This window comes from Triticum dicoccoides, chromosome 2B (assembly GCF_002162155.2).
Source record: "Triticum dicoccoides isolate Atlit2015 ecotype Zavitan chromosome 2B, WEW_v2.0, whole genome shotgun sequence".
Lineage (NCBI taxonomy): Eukaryota > Viridiplantae > Streptophyta > Magnoliopsida > Poales > Poaceae > Triticum > Triticum dicoccoides.
Window position 1 is genome coordinate 482,680,607 of NC_041383.1, and position 24,671 is coordinate 482,705,277.

Sequence of the window (24,671 nt, forward strand, 5' to 3'; positions counted from 1 at the left end):
CTTTATCTCTCTTCTTGTGCCCCCTTGTTCTTCTGGTTCACTTGAACCCTATCTTGTATTAGGCTGCAAAGTCTATAGGCAAAAATGAATACAATTCAGGTGGAGGGCTTTGCCCTCCCCCGGTGACCTTCAAAAAAAAACATTTAGCAATAGTGAACCATGAAAAACAGAGCAAGACAAGTTGGATCTATCGTATTTTTGTTCCAAGCAATCTGAAGTTTAGCAGAAGAAACATATATTAGATTTTGATATCTTTCAGCGCTTTGTCTGATCGGTTCTTAAAGTGCTGCCGATTTTACTGTATTTTTGTAAACTCTGCTAGTACTTCGCTCACAAACTCTGCTACTATATCTACGGCAACAACGACCAAAGGAACAACGACGGAGGTGTGCCGGTGCAGCACACCGAGGTGGCTGCGTCAATGGCGCCTGTAGCAGTGCTCAGGATGCTTTGTCGGCTGCCACGGACTGTGACCGCCCAATGCGGTGCTTCCGCCGACAATCTTGGTCGAGAACATTCGAGCGGCAGGACTTGCCGGCGGGCGGCGGCGAGATCCCATGGGCAAGCGTCCTCAACGCCGTTCGCTAATAGAGCAACTGCTCTGGTCCGCTGCAACCAAGAACAAGTGGTCGGTGCCACGTCAAAAGTGTCAGTTCCTCCTCATCTTTTAAAACCATCTACTCCCCCGTTCCTAAATATTTGTTTTTCTAGACATTTCAAATGACTACTACATACGGATGTATGTAGACATATTTTAGAGTGTAGATTCACTCATTTTGCTCCGTATGTAGTCACTTGTTGAAATGCCTAGAAAGACAAGTATTTAGGAACGAAGGGAGTAAAATCTATAAAACCAACAGCAAAACCACTTAGGGGGGCATTTACCCGGTTTCGAGGATTTTAGGATTAAAATCATACTCTCTCCGTTCGAAAATACTTGTCATCAAAATGAACAAAAAAGATGTATCTAGAACTAAAATACATCTAGATGCATCCTTTTTTATTTATTTTGATGATAAGTATTTCCGAACGGTGGGAGTACCAATACCAAATTAAAGTTCACTGGGTATTCGTTCGTCAGGCCACATTTAAGGGTGAAATATGGACTTATTTCATACCGGAGATGCTCCGTAACGCGAGGCCCGTCCCGTCTCGGCCCCATCGTTTCTTTCCCTTTGCCAGAGCGCGCGGCTGCGGCCCGCGCCGTGCCCACCTACGTACTGCGCGGCAAGCGTTCCAAGGCCTCCCATGCCCACGCGGCCACGCCGGCACGCCATTCTCCACACTGGACCTTCCACTGAGCTATGCTCCTCCTCACAAGGCTGGCCAAACCCGGATGCTGCTCGCCGACGACCTCCCCGCGTGTCGCCCATGCCGCTCTCGGCTGGAGCCGGTTCTTCCACACCGGCGACGGGGACGCGCACAATGTGTTCTGTGCGATGCCTACACCGGACCACAGGCAGTGCAGTGCGCTGCTCAGGGCGCGCACCGCGAGCGGGGATCACTACGGGTCCGTCTGCCTCGTCCGCGGGATGCTTGGGCGGGGCCTCCGGCCCGACAGGCTCGCGGTCGCCGCGGCGATCAAGTCGGCGTCGGCGCTCCCCGACGGCGGCGCCCTGGGGAGGTGCCTCCACGGGTTTGTTGTCAGGCTCGGGAACGCTGCTGGCGTGGCGGTGGCGAAGGCAATCATGGACATGTACGGGAGGCGTGGGGCTCTCACGGACGCCCGCCTAGTGTTTGATGAAATGGGCTGCCGTGACGCGGTATGTTGGAACATCCTGATCACTGGGTCCTCCCGGGCTGGGTTTTTTGACGACGTATTTGCCTTGTTCCGGTTGATGCTTGCGTGTGGTGTAGATGAGAGCATGCCGACTGCGGTGACGGTGGCTGTCGTCATTCCGGTATGTGCAAAGCTGAGAGATTTAACGGCTGGGAGGAGTGTCCATGGCTATGTCGTCAAGACTGGGTTGGAATCTGATACTTTGTGTGGGAATGCATTGGTGTCCATGTATGCAAAATGTGGTGCAGGTGGAATCACGGATGATGTGCATAGAGCCTTTTCCTCAATTCATTGCAAGGATGTTGTTTCATGGAATTCGATCATCGCAGGATACTCCGAGAATGGGTTGTTCGAAGAAGCACTCGTACTATTTGGTCAGATGATCTCAGAGGAATGTCTTCCGAATTATTCAACCGTAGCTAATATTCTTCCTGTATGCTCGTTCATGGAGTATGGGAGGAACTATGGCAAAGAAGTGCATGCTTTCGTGTTCCGGTTTGGCTTATATATGGACATATCTGTTTGTAATGCGCTGATGACTCATTATTCCAAGGTGTGTGAAATGAGGGTTGTGGAATCAATATTCAGAAGTATGAATTCAAGAGATATTGTTACGTGGAACACAATAATTGCTGGATATGTGATAAACGGGTGCCACTCTAGGGTGTTAGGCCTGTTCCGTAGGCTTCTGTCGACAGGAATGACCCCTGATTCTGTTTCTTTCATTAGTCTGCTCACTGTTTGTGCTCAAGTAGGAGATGTGAAAGGAGGGATGGCAGTTCATGGTTATATTTATCGGCATCCAGTACTTCGTCAGGAAACATCCTTAATGAATGCTCTTATTAGTTTCTATAACCAGTGTGGCAGATTTGATGATGCTCTTCATTCTTTCGCTGATATTTTGGACAAGGATTCAGTATCATGGAATGCAATTCTATCGGGCTGTGCTAACAGAAAAGAATATATTGGGGAGTTCACCAAACTCTTCTGTGAAATGTGCCGTAAGGTAAGTCGTTGTGACCCAGTCACAATCTTAAATTTTATCCGCATGAGTACCTTCTGTGGTGCTAAGAGGGTTCGGGAAGCTCATGGATATTCCTTGCGAGTTGGTTATATTGGGGAAATGTCAGTTGCAAATGCTATTCTCGATGCATATGCAAAGTGTGGTCACCCGCAGGATGCAGATGTACTTTTCAGAAACCTAGCCGGTCAGAACATTGTAACAGGCAATACTATGATCTCTTGCTACCTGAAAAATAACAGTGTAGAGCAAGCTGAGAAAATCTTCAACCAAATGTCTGAGAAAGATAGGACGACATGGAATCTCATGATCCAGTTGTATGCACGTAATAATATGTGTGATCAAGCTTTCAGTCTGTTTCATCAGTTGCAGTGTCCCGATACTGTTGGCATTACAAATATTCTCCTGGCTTGCATCCATTTGAGTTCGGTACAACTGGTGAAACAATGTCATGGCTACATGCTCAGAGCATCCCTAGAAGACATCCATCTTGAAGGAGCACTTCTTGATGCATATTCAAAGTGCGGGAACATAACCAATGCCTACAACCTATTTCGAGTTAGCCCTAACAAGGACCTTGTCACATTCACTGCCATGATAGGAGGCTATGCAATGCATGGAATGGCAGAAGAGGCAGTAGAGCTGTTTTCTGAAATGCTTACACTTGACATTAAGCCAGACCATGTAGCTCTAACTGCTCTGCTGTCAGCTTGCAGTCATGCTGGGCTTGTTGATGCAGGAATCAAGGTTTTCAAGTTCGCCAGAGATATTTACAGAGTTGTACCGACAGCAGAGCACTATACATGCATGGTTGACCTTCTTGCCCGCGGCGGGCGTCTCCAAGACGCATACAATTTTGCGTTGGATATGCCCCCTCACATGGCCAATGCAAATGTATGGGGCTCTCTGCTAGGAGCATGCAAAGTCCACTGAGAGGTCAGAATCGGCCAGCTCGCAGCTGATCACTTGTTCTCCATGGAGGTTGGGGACATTGGGAACTATATCATCGTGTCAAATATCTATGCAGCTGATGAGAAATGGGACGGTGTGGAGCATGTCAGGAAATTGATGAAGTCCAAGGATATGAAGAAACCTGCAGGATGTAGCCAGGCACTTGTTTATAGGCAGTGATGTTAAGCACCAAGATAGTTCTTTCATCTCCGACATGGTTGGAAGTTTGTATCAGCAAATCAAAGATACACGAGCAGGCAAAGAACATTCGATTGCAAGTTTCAACATTAGTGCAATTGATCTGGTCACAGGGTTACAGAAACTTGAATTGGAGTTTTTCTTCTCAAACTTGTCTTTGCTAGCTCTTCCCATCCATAGTATTTATCTTTCTGAGGTATGCAAATACGAAATTACCTAAGCCCATTACATTTTGGTCGTTTGAACTATAATAGCACTTTTGTAAAGGTAACAGCATGCTACCAGACATGTCCGAGAAAGCGTTACTTGATTGAATTTTGTGCATTCACGTTTGTCTCCTGACATCTGGCGTGGTTGAACTGTGGATGAACTTGATAACTTTGTATCCATTTCTTCTTATGCTTATGCTAACAAATTCATCCTATTGACAGAGTTGAGACAAATAAGTAACATGGCTCCGGACCACAGCATGCATCTTGGAGTTGAAGCAAGCAGCAAATATATCATGTGCCATCTACATTGGAACTCTCTTTGGCTTTCTACCAAGTACCAACCAAGGTTCAGCCACTTCTCATTTTGTTCATGCCTTCAATCACAACATTGTTGTCTGTTTCTGACATCTGGTTATCTGTTAATATTTTATTATGACACTGAACTATAAAATATGGTTGCCTGCTGATTAATTTTATCTCCAGAGGAAAACGCATTGCTTGTTTTGCTTTGGGCGCGACTTGCAAGAAAGCATTCTTGTTCATATGGGCTGCTATAACCTTAGCCTTAATACTTGTACCTAAACCCTGCATGTGTACCTTACAATTTACCCTTCTGACAATTCTTCCTCTGGTAAACTGGTAAAACTATCATGGCGATCATAGAGGGCAATGGAATTGTTTTCTTCATAGAGCTGTATCAGCATGGCCTTTCTGGCTGTCTGGCGCAACTCTTGCCTTAAGAACAAGAATCGGGACTAATTGATTAAGGAAAGGAGCTCAATGCGACTCCTGAAAGAAGTTGGAACTAATAAACTTAACTCCTTGATGACAGGTTCACTACTCTGGAAGTCTTGGTGACAGTTGCTGACTCACTGGCATTAGGAATTTCAGCAATGTTATCTTTTTGGGGAAATCTGATTGGAGGTCTGTTAACAGCGTCAGACAGGCCGATGAAACAACACAAGTAGCAGGAGTGAGGGTGAGAGCTCTCGTTCGGCTCGCTTGGTGTTGATCGAAGATATCTGGGTCAGTAGCTCGCCTCCCTGCTTGTGTTGATATTTTCATGCATAAAATTGGTGAAAGATTCACGCTTGCCCCCTGACTCGCTTGCATCATCAGTTGCGTACAGTTCTTCCTTTTCAGAGTTTACACCAAAATTTGTTCTCAACTTTGGGTCGCTGTACAGTTCTTCCTTTTCAGTTGTGTTCTTAGGACCTCATAAATCTCGTTATGCCTTTCCTTTTTCTTTTCTTTTTCGCTTTTTTTAATTTGATTGAGCCAGTCCGTAAGACCCGCACCACGCACCTTCTCAGTGCTTTCTTCTAATTCAGGAAAACAAGATTGATGAAGATTTTGCATGTGTACTGCACCGGGTGAAGATCCTCTGTAGTAGTGCACGGTACAGTAGTGCAGATGACGTGTGGGGTCAGGTCTACTGCACCCATTCTCTTTGACAATGCAACACTTTTTCTGCTCATCATTAGGTTTTTTTTTCTTTGAGGGGGACATAATCATCAGGTGGCTAATGGGAAAAAAAAGAAGACTGCATACACGCTGCATTCCCAGCCCGTCACGGCCCAGAAGACCCAGGCCCAACCGCGTTTGAGGAGTCAACTACTTGCCGGGAACGGAAACGCGCACCGAGTCCAGCACGAAATTTCCTTGCTATGGCACGCGCTTTTTACCTCCACCGTCCGAATCGGAAAGAGGACACCTCACGTCAACTACCCTATATAATAACGACCTTCACCACGAGTTTGTTCCCCTTCGCGACCTCGCGGACAGAAGAACAAGAGAAAAAAAGAAGATTCCCCCGAGTTCGCTCTCCGGAATCCTCCGCCCGCCGCCGCCGCCGCTTTTTATGGATTTCGGAAGGAACGCTGCAGCCCGGACTTGTGAAGCGAAGAGCAGCGTCTCCCCCCGCCCCTCCGGTCTGCCCTTCTCACCGGCCCCCTCCACGCCGTGGTTCCGCGAGCTGTGGGTCAACGCCCCCAAATAACACCCTTCTGCAGAGGTACGTACGTGCGCCTACCGGTCTATCTGAATAGCGAGCAGAGACCACGGGGAAAGCTTTAAGCTGTGTGCGGCTGGAGCTTGCGTGGTGGATTCCCTGTGCTATCAAATCTGTGCAAATTTCTATTGGTTCGCTGTTAAATTTGCGAGGGCTTAGTATTTGGGGGAAGCCAAAAGATTGTTGGACTGTCAGAAAAGTGGATTCAGTAAAAAAGAAGTGCATAGTAGCTTAATATTTGTCTCCGGCGCTACTCGTAGTGAATGTTGTGAAAGAGGATAGCTCTCAATTGATGAAGAACGACTTGGAAGGCATCATAAAGAGTATGGGCACGAATCATTGTTTCATTTATGACTTGATGATTGCTTCCAGCAATTGTTAATCAATAAAGTGGTGGAAACAATCATTAGTAACAACTGTGACAAAGAAAATAACCTCAAGGCTTATTTTAAACAGGACATTGGTTTGTAATTGTGCAGTGTGACAATTTGTGCCTTAAACAGTCAGTACAAGCAAACGTGCATAATCATAGGTCTATTTGGAACTTATAAAATCACAGGGCTTACTGTCGGACATTCAAGTCAAAGGTCCAATCATTTCTATTGTAACTTTTTTCTGTAACTAATGGAAAGACTCATTGGTACTAATAAGGTTTAATGCGAGAACATATCAGGTTCAACAAAACCTTGTTATGAAAATGTAAAAATGGCATGGACCGTGTTATTCTTGAACTTATTTATTACTGTTAGTGATATGTTTGTGTTCCAAGATTTGCCACTTTTGAATGTTTTATTATATGGTTGTATTAGATGAAGTGAGTTGACATCTTTGCCCACGTTTTAGGTGGAAATTGGTGGATTTCTTGATTGGTTGAAGGAAGTAAAACAAAGGGGACCCACTACCCACCGTCCTTTCGGCAAGCGTTGGGGTCTTATCCATTTAAACTAAAATAAGGTCATTCACAAGAAGGCTGTCAACTGTAAACATGTATAGGCCGAAGATCCCCAATTCGGGGTGGGCTGCTTTCGATCGCAGGTTGCGTGGCACAGCTGATGGAGGGGATGATGTTGATGTCAACTCATTTCCTGCTCTCTCGGGTTCTAGAGGCTCCGGTTCTGCCAGCAGCTCAGCTATAGGAAATAATAGTATGCCAAAGGCAAAGCCTTTTGCATCAGTGATTTGCCCCCCTGTTGAATTTGCAGTTGTTGGTAATAAAAACGGAAACAGGCATTTGACTGATCACACGGTGAGGACAAATTTTGGTGTAAACTCTGCATCTGGTAACAAAATTAAGCTCCTGAAGGATGCTCATAGTTGGGCCGACAGTAATTTAATTGAGGACATATTGGCTGGCGTGGATAATGATGTTGGCCAGGCATCTGTTTTGCTGAAATCCATGGTCGCTCCTGACTTTCTGCCAAGGGAGGGTAGAACAACTGGTCAACCTCCTTTTGAGATGAATAAAGCACATGGTTCAGTGTCAGGAAACGCTATAGCAGAGAATAAACATTCAAATGAATCACAACTGTTGCCACCGCAAATGAATTTAATCTCTATACCCCAGGAGCCTGAATTAGAAGAGTTTGATGATGATTACTTAAACCACCGGAAAGATGCATTGAAGATGATGAGGTATATTGCAAATCCTTGTTATGGGTTTCACTAGCTTATGCATATCAGAGTAGGCTGCATTCATGCAAACCCAGACAAATGTAGGTCGAATAAATGCAAACTTTCGTAGCAACATACTTCTGTAACTCATATCTTGCATCAGCATGATGGTCAGAATCTGAGAGACAAGATTAGCTAACTTTGACCCCTTGAATGTGCCGCACTCCTGACGTTGAGTCTTTTCGTGTGAAACTGACCCATTGTGTTTCCTTTTGGTCATAGGGCTGCCACAAAACATTCTCAGGCTGCCAGCAATGCATTCTTCAGAGGTGACCATGCTGCTGCCAAGGAACTCTCCCTCAGAGCTCAAGAAGAGCGGTTGGCTGCTGAAAAGTTAAATAATAAGGCAGCTGAAGAAATATTTCATCTCAGGAACAGCAACAATAACATTTGGAAGACAGACATGCATGGTCTACATGCATCAGAGGCTGTGACTGCATTGGAGAGGCATCTTCACATGTTAGAGTTCCAGCCACCAGGGAATAATCCAACTTCAACTGATGAATTAGATAAGTCTGAACCCACAATTGCTGTCCCAAATGAGGTTGCAGCGGAGAAAGTGGTGGTGTTTCTTCGCCCAAGATAGTCTGTCTTAGAGGTGATCACAGGTAATATATTACCCTCTATTAACTTATTTGTTAATTACTCAAAACTTCTTGTTACCGCAATCACTGCCACATGAGGGCATCACTACTCTTTTGTAGCCGTACCTTGTGTAAGCAACACCAGATTTAGTGAGATCTTATCGTTTTGCATCTTACAGGGATTGGCAGGCACAGCAAAGGACATGCTTCACTGCCTGCTGCAGTCAGGGGCTTCCTTATTGAAAATGGGTACCGATTTGAGGAGCTGAGGCCTGGTGTTTTCTCTGTTCGCCCTAAATTTCGCCGCGGGTAAACCTGTGCAAGACTACAACCATTCCATCAAGTTCCGTTGTTCGGCGAATAAATTTCTGTGAAATGTTCTGTCAACGAAATAGAACATAGAAATTTGGGCAACTCGTAGTTCGTGTATCTTGAATGTGGGAACTAGGCGTCGACCAGTTGGCTAGTGATGCGCTACCGGCTGCGCGCCCAGCCTTTCACCATCGTCCGAGCCTTGTGTTCCACAGGGTGTGTGCCTGGTTTTAGTTTTTCTTAATAAATAAACTAGTAAGTATGCACGTGCAACGCACGTCTCGACTAATATTATAATCATATATGATAATTATAAAAATATTTCCTTCATTCATTAATATAATATGTTTTTGAATATATTAATATAGACTACATACCGATTGCAAATAAGTGAACAAACACACTAAAACATGAATATATACATCCGATTCACAAACCACAGTTCAAAAACCAGTACATAGAGAAAGAGGAAACAAAATAAACAGGAAATGAATTGAACTTTTTACATGCCTTTATTCTTTTCTTCTCGTATCTATGAAGTTCACATGCAGTTCTCCTCCATGGTTTAAAAAACGCTGAGAAATGACTAAATAACTCATGAAAGCCTGGAACTTGTCCAACATGATCTTCTCAAAGGACATAAAAGGATGACTATAATCTCCAACTCATTGTTGGCAACAGTCTTAAATGTAATTATTATAGCAGTGCTAATCTCATGTCATGTCTCGTGAGGAACTTCTTCCATCCTTGCTTGAAGAATAAACCGTCGAGTGAGGTGTCATAAACGGTCCTCCTGAAGCTCTCTTTGCCCAATCTTAGTCTTGCCAGCCCGTGCTTCGGGGTGTCCAAACAAGAGGCAACTTCTTTTGAAATTTTCTAGGTGGCCCGTAATGTACACACACAAAAAATGTGTGAGGACCCCAGTTAGAAAACTGTGGAAAAACAAAAACTGAGGAAATAATGAAAACTTACATACACCATCATCTGTACTTCAGCGTTAGTCCTAGTAAAGCGGTGTATGAAGGACGACCATGTGACCCATGGCAGAGCGGCAATAGGTTGCACAATTTACCTATGGCATAATAACAATTAGCTAATTGAACTGTGTATGACAAAATACAAGACAAAATGGGGAAAAGACACAACAAATATGTCCCAAAAAAGGACCAGCCACTCTGTGAACCGAGTTTCAAAAACAATTGACAACTTTGAAACTTTCAGCTAGAATACCAATTAATGGAGCTAGAATATCGATTAATGGACAAATTGTAGCGACACAAAAATTGAAATGAAAGTTCTAGGATAGGTGAAGCGCTGCGAGCATGTATGTAGCTCTGAGCATAAAAATCAGTCAAAAATTCTTACGTGTATCAATCTAGTTTGGAACACCCTACTCTGAGTTTCCATCAGATCAAGAGCACTGCTATGTTTTTGCACAAATCTTGTCAAGCTAAAATCTGCCCCTTAGAAAGCGGCAAGTAGCCAATGGAAACACATATCATAGCTGATCAACAAACATGTCATTTTGTCTACTAATACATTCAAGCATCAGTCGAATTGGCAAATTGACAATACAGAGAATGGCAAGATTGGTAAATGAATAGTCATTTCTCTTAGTTCCTTTCAGGCTCATCTGGTTTGACAGTCTGGCAAATGAGCAGTTCATCAACAATAGTAATACCAAAGCCAAATGAATAGTCATTTCTCTTGGTTCCTTTCAGGCTCATCTGGTTTGACAGTCTGGCAAATGAGCAGTTCATCAACAACAGTAATACCAAACCCATATCCATCTCACCGTCCTTATGCACGAACATGGAGCATGCCAACTTACCTTGGGGAGATACAAAAGAAAGGCAAGGATGCAGGTCGAGGGGAGGTTCTAGTTGATGCTGATGGAAATGGGCTTGATCTCCTTCAGTGCAGTGGAGATGGGAGTGCCAATCCGTTCGCGTGCATCATCCATATTTCTCACTGATGCCTACAATTTATGGAATAAGATCATATCGTTGAAAAAAACCAAATAGACTGAAGAAATAATACAGTAAGGACAGATTTTTTTTTTAGGAAATATGACTAAAAACACTAATTGACAAAGAGAAAAAAAATAAAACAAGAGGGTCTGAAGACTGATATATAACTAAAATCTCAGAACTAAAAGACTGAAGAATGATGCATTTGTTGTCCTAACACTTTCACATTCAGTCAAGGAAGTGTTCTGATATCTAGATACAACAGATGGATACCCTATCCCGCATCATGTGTTCATGTGTGTCGATCTGTAGCGATGGCGTCGTTGCCATGATCGTCCCTTCCATAGATCCAACTTGTCAAAGCCGGATTCGTGCAGATTGAGGTCAGCGTTACCGGATCCGTGCAGATTGAGGTCGTGTTCACCAAATCTGTGCACATCCAACTTCCATATACCTATTGGCAATGGTATAAATTCTTGTCCTTTTCTGACTGTTTTTCTGGAGCACAACATTTAGTTATATCCTTGTTGTCAAAGTGAAATTGCAGATTATGCCTCTTCTGTATGCATTCCTAACAGCTTAGACTAGCCTCGTTATTCTCCTTGTAATTATAAGGAATCTGTTTAGTCTTGCAAGTTGCTCTTTCCAGCATACAATCGTGTTGTTATGAATATTTATTTGCTTCATATACCATACATTTTGTTTTTCATAATGCAACAATTGCTTGTGCTGTAACTAACATGTTGGAAGTAGAAATTATTGTTTCCCATGCACCCATTACATTTTCCTAACACTGATAATATACTTTTTTGCGTGTGAACAAAAAAAATGGATAGAATTTACATATCCACGTGAGAACAGTATCATTGACTATTTCTTTTTCACACTGGATCAATTATTCCTTGTCTTGCACCTATTCTTAAATTTTGCAGTGTAGTTTGTTGCTTCCTGGGTTTCTATATTGTCAGAAATTTTCAGCATGTATCACTGGTATTGCTGTAGAGTCCATTTCTATCCTGGAAAGCATGCATTCTAAAGCGTAAACATGCATTTCCTTACCTTCCCCGCTCTTGGCCATCTACGAGATGCGTGTTTGCAAGGGATCAAGGCCGCCCACCCCATCTGAACAACCAGGCTGCTGTTAATTTAGGTGATTTCCCTGCATAACTTTTTGTTTGTCTAGGGCTCTGAGCCATAACTTTTTGGTTGATTCATTCAACTTTATAGCTGCATGGAATCGATGAACTCAGGGCATTAATAGATTTCTCCTCGATTGGAATGTTCAGACAATCAAAAGAGAGAATGCAAAGCTTTGTGAGCATAAACACAAACACTTGGTGGTCAGGTTTTTTTGGATTATCCTATTTATGCTAGATCTGAGGCATGAATCAACAAAAATAATGCTTATGCGCCAACACAAGAATCCCAGCTCATTCCACCGTATGGTATAGTGGGCGAGATAATTTAGTAATCTTCTCTCGGCTTCAAGGAAGAAAAGAATGAAACTACTAACCTTTCTCTGGCCAGCGGACAGAGGGCATGGGATGGTGTTGTGCATGTCCAGCGGCGGGAGGAAGGAGGAGCTGGCATCAGGGAGCACGACGACAGCAGGGAAGTCAATGCCGCGGCATGCCGAAAGCCAAAGGAATGTGCCGCCTTCACGCACGCGCCCTCCACCCCACAGCCGCCATGGAACCGTCGCGCCCCCGTGCCACAAGGGCCGGCTCCCTCAGCTTCGTTGCCGCGCCTTGCACGCAGCGCCGTCTCCCTGGCCGCCTGTTGCATTCGGTGCCGCCGCCGATGGTCGAGGGAGGAAAGGGACCCTGCCGCCACCGACGAAGGCCGAGCCCGCTGCGTCCCGTGCCGCTGCCGCTACTCGATGGAGGAGAGGGACCACGCCGCCCGTCGACATAGGTTGAGCCCCTACGCGCCGCTCCGTTGCTGCTGCTCGAGGGAGGAGGGTCGTGCGTCGTCGGCCGTCGGGCGTGTGGGTTTTATTTTAGCGAGGGGCGGTGGCGATAGGTGCGGGGAGGCAGGGGCTAGAAGAGATGCAATCACGGAGAAGTTAGCGATTACATTTGCGTGATTGTAGGGACATCACACGCGTAGGTGGAATATTCCCTGCAGGTGAAGCACGGTCAGCCAACGGAAATTGCTACATGCACACCGTAGAGGTATTAGATCAATGATGGCTGTTAGATTCAGATTTGTGGGTCTAATCGTGCGGTGGTGAATGAGTCGTCCGGTGTGCTGGGGGTAATTGCGGGGTGCACTTAAAAAAGTTCTTGTTGGATTGTTTAATAGTAGTGGAGATTGTCGTAGGGGCTAGTTCGTATGGGTCTCCTTTTTTTTTATGTATCTTGAATGTAACAAGTTTTACAGATACTAATGTTATTGTGTAGCCACCTGACAAGAGATGCATAATTGTATGTAACTATATACAGGATGACAATCAAGGCCACAATGTACTGTTATTTTGCTTACTGCTGCAAACAAGGTTTCTGATTACTCTATGATTTGAATGCCTCAGAATTTCTCCTGCCAGTTTTTTCTATCTTTTGCCCCATGCAAAACATTGCATTGGAGCATGTGCAGTGCAAAAAAATAAGAGGAGAAAAAATGAAAGTGAAAGAAGACGAAAGCAAAATAAATAAATTCTTAGGTTCTTTTAGGAAATGTCATCATGGCTTAGCTTTATTTCACACTTCCCCCATTCCATAATGTAATGCATATAGATTTTTAAAAAACTCAAACCACACAAACTTTGACCAAGTTTGTGGAGGAAAACATTTACATGTAGAATGCCAAATATATGTCATTAGATTCATCATAAGATGTAGTTTTGTTTTAATATTTTTGGTATTGTAGATATAAATAGTTTTCTCTATAAACTTGATCAAAATTTACAAAGTTGACTTCTCAAAAAATCTATATGCACTGCATTAGGAACAGGGCAAACTAGGATACATCATTTAAGTTCAAAAAAAAAAACAAGGACACATAATTCAAAAACCAACCTGTAATAAACAGGGGAGGATTCTTCGTCCACAAACCCTAACCATACTAGCTAACTCGTGAGCAACACAGTTTGAAAAAAGGTTGCACACTAGGCAGGAGCCCATTCGGATTGGATCCGAGCGAAAATTGGTGTGGACTCCTAGTGGGCCAAGTGTTGAGCCCACGTCGGAGGTGTATATAAAGGGGAGTGGGGTGCACCATTTATGTTTGATATTTTTCTCCCTACCACAACCGCCGCCACTCCCGTTGCCCCTATGCCTTGCGACCAGACCTTGGAGGCATCGTATTTGCGGTGCTTGGACGAACCGTTCGAGAGAAACGCAAGGAGCTATTCGAGGGATCCACATGGAACTGTTCGCCAGGAGATCGGTTGCGTGAGGATTTGGCGGCTCGGTTGATCGGCTACACGCATCACCAACTCTACTCTCATTGCAGTGACTGCGCGTGTAGTGGTAAAAACCGATCCACGGTCTATCTCCAGCAGTATGTTTTTGGTTGCGCGGTTAAAATTTTAATTTGCCCTAACGTAGCCACGTGCCCCTAATCTTTCCACTGGGATTAGCTTGTGGACCACTCTGCCCCCATGACCCCTTTCAGTTTCTGATGAGGACATGACTACCTTGGATAAGACCAAAAATATTGCATACATGCATATTTGTCAGGTGATTTCTAGTACAAACTATTCAATAATCTATTTATGTTATCCAGAACAAAAATACTTCACACACTTTTGTGTTTTGTCTAATTACAGGTGTATGGGACATTTGTACAATCCACATATGAAGATAAGGCAAAAGGAGAAGTTTGGGTTCTGTTCAAAAAGTCCTCTCTGATACCACTTCCTATAGGCGGGGGTGTCCCGATCTTTCGATGAGATGATAACTATCGATTTGGTGAATATGACTTTGACGATCCGACTACAAACGTGCACGACGTTGCGCCTTAACAATCGCTAAACCAACTCCAAGAGGTTATTGACCACGCCGGAGCACAATCAACCTAACCACGAAGGTCTATTCCTGCAAGCAATCGAAGAACAAGCAAGAATATGATAAAAGCAATCTGAATATTGTGAGTATATATGAAGTATTGATAAAGGTGGGGGTCCGTAAGCGGTCTTGGTCTGGTCATTGGACACAAACGAAGTACACGAAGTTGCAATGGCTAACTTTTAACTAAACAAATCCTAAGGAAAAAGCTACTAGATGGATCTACTTATATAGGAGCAAAGGGTGGCGGCCAAGGAGGTGGGAGAACGTTCCAAGGCAGCCTAAAACCAACCCTAGGTCGTACAAGGCTCATGGGCCCAAGTGGAGGTGATACAACACCTTTGGACTTGTTGTTTGACTCGGATTCTGCTGCAGCGTCAGATTGTTTCATCGATATCTCAATGCTCCGGACGAATTTGAAGGTGAATCCAACTGGGTTGGAAAGAGCACGAAATCTACTTTCCAACGAAAAAATAATCACCCAATTTAGAGTCCGTATGAAAAAGTTGTTGGCATTTTGAGTCAGGTATGTCTGTGCAGTCCAAATCTGAATCCAAAACGTGAGAAACTTGGACTCTATCTTTTCTTGGCCCAAAAGTGACATGAGAGGACTTTTTGAACAGAACACAAACTTCTCCTTTTGCCTTATCTTCATATGTGGATTATACAAATGTCCCATACACCTGTAATTAGACAAAACACAAAAGTGTGGGAAGTATTTTTGTTCTGGATAACATAAATAGATTATTGAATAGTTTGTACTAGAAATCACTTGACAAATATGCATATATGCAATATTTTTGGTCTTATCCAAGGTAGTCATGTCCTCATCATCCTCCCCTTCTTGAAAACAAAGCCGTCCTCGGCGTTGCTTAATCTGAAATGTGGCTACCAAAAGAGACATGGTGTACATGTTGTATATGTATATGTCATCCATTTTTACTTCCCTATGTTTTTGCACATATGACACATGTATACATGAGTAACCTTCATAGTTCATAAAATCTAAAGCCAAAATATTATGACAAGAAGTAGAAGGCATGAAAATATTGTAATTCGGTTTGCACATATAAGCAAAGCTCTTATTCATTTCAAAAGATTGACAATGTTCATCATTAAACCATCCTAACATTGGTGAATAAACCTTATTTGCAGCAAATTTACATGTTGCAGCATGCTTAAATAAGCAAACATGCAATAAGTCATTGGTCACAGAATCATCACCAAGATTAGAGGTCATATCAAAATGATTAAACATTGGTTCTTTTGCATCAACAGTTAATTCGATGGGTGCACTCAAAATTGTTGGTATTTTAGTTGTTTGATCACATAACTCATTCATTACTGTAACACAATTCTCTAAAATAGGTGGTGTGCCAAAATCAATAGATAACTCAACACATGATATATTCAAGTTAACTAGGCAAGCATCATTTGAAGGAAATATGCCCTAGAGGCAATAATAAAGTTATTATTTATTTCCTTATATCATGATAAATGTTTCTTATTCATGCTAGAATTGTATTAACCGGAAACATAATACATGTGTGAATACATAGACAAACAGATTGTCACTAGTATGCCTCTACTTGACTAGCTTGTTGATCAAAGATGGTTATGTTTCCTAGCCATAGACATGAGTTGTCATTTGATTAACGGGATCACATCATTAGGAGAATGATGTGATTGACATGACCCATTTCGTTAGCTTAGCACACGATCGTTTAGTATGTTGCTGTTGCTTTCTTCATGACTTATACATGTTCCTATGACTATGAGATTATGCAACTCCCGTTTATCGGAGGAGCACTTTGTGTGCTACCAAACGTTACAAGGTAACTGGGTGATTATAAAGGTGCTCTACAGGTGTCTCTGAAGGTACATGTTGGGTTGGCGTATTTCAAGATTAGGCTTTGTCACTCCGATTGTCGGAGAGGTATCTCTGGGCCCTCTCGGTAATACACATCACTTAAGCCTTGCAAGCATTGCAACTAATGAGTTACTTGCGGGATGATGTATTACGGAACGAGTAAAGAGACTTGCCGGTAACGAGATTGAACTAGGTATTGAGATAGCGACGATCGAATCTCGGGCAAGTAACATACCGATGACAAAGGGAACACCGTATGTTGTTATGCGGTCTGACCGATAAAGATCTTCGTAGAATATGTGGGAGCCAATATGAGCATCCAGGTTCCGCTATTGGTTATTGACCAGAGACGTGTCTCGATCATGTCTACATAGTTCTCGAACCCGTAGGGTCCGCATGCTTAACGTTACGATGACAGTTATATTATGAGTTTATATGTTTTGATGTACCGAAGGTTGTTCGAAGTCCCGGATGTGATCAGGGACATGATGAGGAGTCTCAAAAGGGTCGATACATGAAGATTGATATACTGGAAGCCTATGTTTGTATATCGGAAGTGTTCCAGGTGAAATCGGGATTTTACCGGAGTACCGGGAGGTTACCGGAACCCCCCGGGAGGTTAATGGGCCTTAGTGGGCCTTTACGGAGAAGAGGAGAGGCGGCCAGGGCTGGGCAGCGTGCCCCTCCCCCTTAGTCCGAATAGGACAAGGAGAGGGGGCGGCGTCCCCCCTTCCTTCCTCTCTCCCTCCTCTTTCCCCCCTCCCAAGTCCTAATCCAACTAGGAAAGGGGGGAGTCCTACTCCCGGTGACAGTAGGACTCCTCCCGGCACGCCTCTCACCTTGGCCGGCCGCACCCCCCTTGCTCCTTTATATACGGGGGCAGGGGGCACCCTAGAGACACAACAATTGATCGTTTGATCTTTTAGCCGTGTGCGGTGCCCCCCTCCACCATAGTCCACCTCGATAATACTGTAGCGGTGCTTAGGCGAAGCCCTGCGTCGGTAGAACATCATCATCGTCACCACGCCGTCGTGCTGACGAAACTCTCCCTCAACACTCGGCTGGATCGGAGTTCGAGGGACGTCATCGGGCTGAACGTGTGCTGAACTCGGAGGTGCCGTACGTTCGGTACTTGATCAGTCGGATCATGAAGACGTACGACTACATCAACCGCGTCGTGCTAACGCTTCCGCTTACGGTCTACAAGGGTATGTAGACAACACTCTCCCCTCTCATTTCTATGCATCACCATGATCTTGCGTGCGCGTAGGATTTTTTTTGAAATTACTACGTTCCCCAACAGTGGCATCAGAGCCAGGTTTTATGCGTAGATGTCATATGCACGGGTAGAACACAAATGAGTTGTGGGCGATATAAGTCATACTGCTTACCATCATGTCATACTTTGGTTCAGCGGTATTGTGAGATGAAGCGGCCCAGACCGACATTACGCGTACGCTTACGCGAGACTTGTTTCACCGCCACAAGCACTAGTTGCTTAAAGGTGACCGGCGGGTGTCTGTCTCTCTCACTTTAGTTGAACCGAGTATGGCTACGCCCGGTCCTTGCGAAGGTTAAAACATCACCAACTTGACAAACTATCTTTGTGGTTTTGATGCGTAGGTAAGAACGGTTCTTGCTCAGCCCGTAGCAGCCACGTAAAATTTGCAACAACAAAGTACAAGATGTCTAACTTGTTTTTGCAGGGCATGCTGTGATGTGATATGGTCAAGACATGATGCTAAATTTTATTGTATGAGATGATCATGTTTTGTAACCGAGTTATCGGCAACTGGCAGGAGCCATATGGTTGTCGCTTTATTGTATGCAATGCAATCGCCCTGTAATGCTTTACTTTATCACTAAGCGGTAGCAATAGTCGTAGAAGCATAAGATTGGCGAGACGACAACGATGCTACGATGGAGATCAAGGTGTCACGCCGGTGACGATGGTGATCATGACGGTGCTTCAAAGATGGAGATCACAAGCACAAGATGATGATGATGGCCATATCATATCACTTATATTGATTGCATGTGATGTTTATCTTTTATGCATCTTATCTTGCTTTGATAGCATTATAAGATGATCATGTTGGGGAACGTAGTAATTTCAAAAAAATTCCTACGCACATGCAAGACCATGGTGATGCATAGCAACGAGAGGGCAGAGTGTTGTCCACGTACCCTCGTAGACCGAAAGCGGAAGCGTTAGAACAATGTGGTTGATGTAGTCGTTCGTCTTCACGGCCCGGCCGATCATGCACCGAAACTACGGCACCTCCGAGTTCTAGCACACGTTCAGCTCGATGATGTCCCTCGAACTCCGATCCAGCCGAGTGTCGAGGGAGAGTTCCGTCAGCACGACGGTGTGGTGACGATCTTGATGTTCTACCATCGCAGGGCTTCGCCTAAGCACCGCTACAATATTATCGAGGAGGACTATGGTGGAGGGGGGCACCGCACACGTCTAAGAGATCAAGAGATCAATTGTTGTCTCTAGAGGTGCCCCCCTGCCCCCGTATATAAAGGATCAAGGGGGAGGGGGCGGCCGGCCAGGAGGAGGCGCGCCAAGGGGGGAGTCCTACTCCCAGCGGGAGTAGGACTCCTCCTTCCCTTCTTGGAGTAGGAGAGAAGGAAAGAGGGGGAGAGGAGGAAGGAAAAGGGGGCTGCACCCCTTGTCCAATTCGGACCAGAGGGGGGCTGCGCGCCTTCTTTCTTTCGGCCTCTCTCCTCTATTCTCGTATGGCCCAATAAGGCCCATATACTCCCCGACGAATTCCCGTAACTCTCCGATACTCCGAGAAATACCCGAATCACTTGGAACCTTTCCGAAGTCCGAATATAGTCGTCCAATATATCGATCTTTACATATCGACCATTTGGAGACTCCTCATCATGTCCCCGATCTCATCTGGGACACCGAACTCCTTCGGTACATCAAAACACATAAACTCATAATATAACTATCATCGAAACCTTAAGCGTGCGGACCCTACGGGTTCGAGAACAATGTAGACATGACCGAAACATGTTTCTGGTCAATAACCAATAGCGGAGCCTGGATGTTCATATTGCCCCCCACATATTCTACGAAGATTTTTATCGAACAAACCGCATAACAACATACGTTGTTCTCTTTGTCATTGGTATGTTACTTGTCCGAGATTCGATCGTCGGTATCTCAATACCTAGTTCAATCTCGTTACCGGCAAGTCTCTTTACTCGTTATGTAATACATCATCTCGCAACTAACTCATTAGTCACATTACTTGCAAGGATTATAGTGATGTGTATTACCGAGAGGGCCCAGAGATACCTCTCCGACAATTGGAGTGACAAATCCTAATCTCGAAATACGCCAACCCAACAAGTACCTTCGGGGACACTTGTAGAGCACCTTTATAATCACCCAGTTACGTTGTGACGTTTGGTATCACACAAAGTATTCCTCCGGTAAATGGGAGCTGCATAATCTCATAGTCACAGGAACATGTAAAAGTCATGAAGAAAGGAGTAGCAACATACTAAACGATCAAGTGCTAAGCTAACAGAGTGGGTCAATTCAATCACATCATTCTCTCAATGATGTGATCTCGTTAATCAAATGACAACTCTTTTGTCCATGGTTAGGAAACATAACCATCTTTGATAAACGAGCTAGTCAAGTAGAGGCATACTAGTGACACTCAGTTTGTCTATGTATTCACACATGTATCATGTTTCCGGTTAATACAATTATAGCATGAATAATAAACATTTATCATGATGTAAGGAAATAAATAATAACTTTATTATTGCCTCTAGGGCATATTTCCTTCAGTCTCCCACTTGCACTAGAGTCAATAATCTAGTCTAGTTCACATCGCCATGTGATTTAACACCAATATTCACATCTGTATGTGATTAATACACATAGTTCACATCGTTCATGTGATCAACACCCAAAGGGTTTACTAGAGTCAATAATCTAGTTCACATCGCTATGTGATTAACACCCAAAGAGTACTAAGGTATGATCATGTTTTGCTTGTGAGAGAAGTTTAGTCAACGGGTCTGTCACATTCAGAGCCGTATGTATTTTGCAAATATTCTATGTCTACAATGCTCTGCACGGAGCTAATCTAGCTTATTGCTCCCACTTTCAATATGTATCCAGATTGAGACTTAGAGTCATCTGGATCAGTGTAAAAGTTTGCATCGACGTAACCCTTTACGACGAACCTTTTGTCACCTCCATAATTGAGAAACATATCCTTATTCCACTAAGGATAATTTTGACCAATATCCAGTGATCTACTCCTAGATCACTATTGTACTCCCTTGCCAAACCAGGGCAGAGTATACAATAAGTCTGGTCCATAGCATGGCATGATTTTATAGAACCTATGACTGATGCATAGGGAATGACTTTCATCCTCTTTCTATTTTCTGCCGTGGTCGGGATTTGAGTCTTACTCAATTTCATACATTTGCAACATAGGCAAGAACTCTTTCTTTGACAGTTCCATTTTGAACTACTTCAAAATCTTGTCAAGGTATGTACTCATTGAAAATCTTATCAAGCGTCTTGATCTATCTCAATAGATCTTGATGCTCAATATGTAAGTAGCTTTACTGAGGTCTTTCTTTTAAAGAACTCCTTTCAAACACTTCTTTATGCTTTCCAGAAAAATTGTACATCATTTCAACAATATGTCACTCACATATACTTATCAGAAAGGCTGTAGTGCTCCCACTCACTTTATTGTAAATACAGGCCTTTCCAAAGGTCTGCATAAAACCATATGCTTTGATCAACTCATCAAAGCGTATATTCCAACTCCGAGATGCTTGCACCAGTCCATTGATGGATTGCTGGAGCTTGCACACTTTGTTAGCACCTTTAGGATTGACAAAACCTTCTGGTTGCATCATATACAACTCTTCTTTAATAAATCCATTAAGGAATGCAGTTTTGACATCCATTTGCCAGGTTTCATAAAATGTGGCAATTGCTAACATGATTCGGATAGACTTAAGCATCGTTATGAGTGAGAAAATCTCATCATATTCAACATCTTGAACTTGTCAAAAACCTTTCGCAACAAGTCAAGCTTTGTAGATAGTAACACTACTATCAGCGTTCATCTTCCTCTTCAAGATCCATTTATTTTCTATGGCTTGCCGATCATCGGGCAAGACAACCAAAGTCCACACTTTGTTCTCATACATGGATCCCATCTCAGATTTCATGGCCTCAAGCCATTTCGCAGAATCTGGGCTCATCATCGCTTCCTCATAGTTCGTAGGTTCATCATGGTCTAGTAACATGACTTCCAGAACAGGATTACCGTACCACTTTGGTGCGGATCTTACTCTGGAAGACCTACGAGATTTTGCAGTAACTTGATCTGTAGTTTCATGACCATTATCATTAGCTTCCTCATTAATTGGTGTAGGAATCACTGGAACCGATTTCTGTGATGAACTACTTTCCAATTCGGGAGAAGGTACAATTACCTCATCAAGTTCTACTTTCCTCCCACTCACTTCTTTCGAGAGAAACTCCTTCTCTAGAAATGATCCATTTTTAGCAACGAATATCTTGCCTTCGGATCTGCGATAGAAGGTGTATCCAACAGTTTCCTTTGGGTATCCTATGAAGACACATTTCTCCGATTTGGGTTCGAGCTTATCAGGTTGAAGCTTTTTCACATAAGCATCGCAGCCCCAAACTTTAAGAAACGACAACTTTGGTTTCTTGCCAAACCACAGTTCATAAGGTGTCATCTCAACGGATTTTGATGGTGCCCTCTTTAAAGGGAATGCAGCTATCTCTAATGCATAACCCCAAAACGATAGTGGTAAACCGATAAGAAACATCATAGATCGCACAACGTCCAATAAAGTGCGGTTACGATGTTCGGACACACCATTACGCTGTGGTGTTCCAGGCGGTGTGAACTGTGAAACTATTCCACATTGTTTTATATGAATGCCAAACTCGTAACTCAAATATTCTCCTCCATGATTAGATCGTAGAAACTTTATTTTCTTGTTACGATGATTCTCCACTTCACTCTGAAATTCTTTGAACTTTTCAAATGTTTCAGACTTGTGTTTCATTAAGTAGATATACTCATATCTGCTCAAATCATCGTGTGAAGGTCAGAAAATAATAATACCCGCCACGAGCATCAACACTCATTGGACCGCATACATCGGTATGTATTATTTCCAATAAGTCACTAGCTCATTCCATTGTTCCGGAGAACGGAGTTTTAGTCATCTTGCCCGTAAGGCATGGTTCGCAAGCATCAAATGATTCATAACCAAGTGATTTCAAAAGTCCATCAACATGGAGTTTATTCATGCGCTTTACACCGATATGACCCAAATGGCAGTGCCACAAATAAGTTGCACTATCATTATCAACTTTGCATCTTTTGGCATCAATATTATGATTATGTGTATCACTATGATCGAGATCCAACAAACTATTTTCATTGGGTGTATGACCATCGAAGGTTTTATTCATGTAAACAAAACAACAATTATTCTCTGATTTTTAAATGAATAACTGTATTGCAATAAACATGATCAAATCATATTCATGCTCAACGCAAACGCCAAATAACATTTATTTAGGTTCAACACTAATCCCGAAAGTATAGGGAGTGTGCGATGATGATCATATCAATCTTGGAACCACTTCCAACACACACATCGTCACTTCACCCTCAACTAGTTTCTGTTTATTCTGTAACTCCTGTTTCTAGTTACTAATCTTAGTAACCGAACAAGTATCAAATACTAAGGGGCTACTATAAACACTAGTAAGGTACACATCAATAACTTGTATATCAAATATACCCTTGTTCACTTTTCCATCCTTCTTATCCACAAAATATTCAAGGCATTTCCGCTTCCAGTGACCATTTCCTTTGCAATAGAAGCACTTAGTTTCAGGCTTTGGTCCAGCTTTGGGCTTCTTCACGGGAGTGACAACTTGCTTGCCATTCGACTTGAAGTTCCCTTTTTTTCCTTTGCCCTTTTCTTGAAACTAGTGATCTTGTTTAATCATCAACACTTGATGCTCTTTCTTGATTTCTACCTTCGTCGATTTCAGCATCACGAAGAGCTCGGGCATCGTTTTCTTCATCCCTTGCATTATAGTTCATCACGAAGTTCCACTAACTTGGTGATGGTGACTAGAGAACTCTGCCAATCACTATCTTATCTGGAAGATTAACTCCCACTTGATTCAAGCGATTGTAATACTCAGACAATCTAAGCACTTGCTCACTAGTTGAGCAATTCTCCTCCATCTTTTAGGCAAAGTATTTGTCAGAGGTCTCATACCTCTTGACACGGGCATGAGTCTGAAATACCAATTTCATCTCATGGAACATATCATATGTTCCATGATGTTTCAAAAACGTTTGTGTAGTCCCGGTTCTAAGCCATAAAGCATGGTGCACAAAACTATCAAGTAGTCATCATATTGAGCTAGCCAAACGTTCATAACGTCTGCATCTGCACCTGCAATATAGGTCTATCACCTAGCGGTGCATCAAGGACATAATTTTTCTGTGCAGCAATGAGGATAAACCTCAGATCACGGACCAAGTCCGCATCATTGCTACTATCATCTTTCAACTTAGTTTTCTCTAGGAACACATATAAAAACATAGGGAAGCAAAAATATAGGGAAGCAACAACACAAGCTATTGATCTACAACATAATTTGCAAAATACTACCAGGACTAAGTTCATGATAAATTAAAGTTCAATTAGTCATATTACTTAAGAACTCCCACTTAGATAGACATCTCTCTAATCATCTAAGTGATCACGTGATCCAAATCAACTAAACCATGTCCGATCATCACGTGAGATGGAGTAGTTTTCAATGGTGAACATCACTATGTTGATCATATCTACTATATGATTCATGCTCGACCTTTCGGTCTCAGTGTTACGAGGCCATATCTGTATATGCTAGGCTCGCCAAGTTTAACCTGAGTATTCCGCGTGTGCAACTGTTTTGCACCCGTTGTATTTGAACGTAGAGTCTATCACACCCGATCATCACGTGGTGT

General features: G+C 43.3%; 1 protein-coding gene and 1 long non-coding RNA gene across 4 annotated transcripts; one reads left to right on the top strand and one right to left on the bottom strand.

Moving 5' to 3' along the window:
• The first annotated feature begins 1,170 nt into the window (after positions 1 to 1,170).
• LOC119364362 lies at positions 1,171 to 9,427 on the top strand. Of its 2 annotated transcripts, XM_037629828.1 has the most exons (7): positions 3,737 to 4,146; positions 4,382 to 4,508; positions 4,995 to 5,188; positions 5,494 to 6,176; positions 7,017 to 7,805; positions 8,067 to 8,452; positions 8,608 to 9,427. In XM_037629828.1, exons 5-6 carry the CDS (start codon positions 7,159 to 7,161, stop codon positions 8,428 to 8,430), a joined length of 1,011 nt encoding a protein of 336 aa, XP_037485725.1. In that variant the 5' UTR covers positions 3,737 to 4,146; positions 4,382 to 4,508; positions 4,995 to 5,188; positions 5,494 to 6,176; positions 7,017 to 7,158; the 3' UTR covers positions 8,431 to 8,452; positions 8,608 to 9,427. The 2 variants fall into 2 exon arrangements, 1 of the variants encoding a protein (XP_037485725.1); XR_005174861.1 differs by lacking the exons at positions 8,067 to 8,452; positions 8,608 to 9,427 and having other exon boundaries at positions 1,171 to 4,146; positions 7,017 to 7,159.
• Positions 9,428 to 9,445: 18 nt separating this feature from the next.
• LOC119364363 lies at positions 9,446 to 13,193 on the bottom strand. Of its 2 annotated transcripts, XR_005174864.1 has the most exons (4): positions 12,224 to 13,193; positions 10,572 to 10,718; positions 9,713 to 10,480; positions 9,446 to 9,616 (listed from the first exon to the last, which is right to left on the bottom strand). It is a non-coding gene; the product is annotated as an uncharacterized LOC119364363 (long non-coding RNA). The 2 variants fall into 2 exon arrangements; XR_005174863.1 differs by having other exon boundaries at positions 9,713 to 10,718.
• Between the last annotated feature and the right edge of the window lie 11,478 nt (positions 13,194 to 24,671).

Excerpts from the sequence above, each read along its gene's own strand:
- LOC119364362 (XM_037629828.1), top strand. The coding sequence starts at position 7,159 with ATGTATAGGCCGAAGATCCCCAATTCGGGGTGGGCTGCTTTCGATCGC. Across the intron at positions 7,806-8,066 it reads GATGCATTGAAGATGATGAG|GGCTGCCACAAAACATTCTC; the intron begins GTATATTGCAAA and ends TTTTGGTCATAG.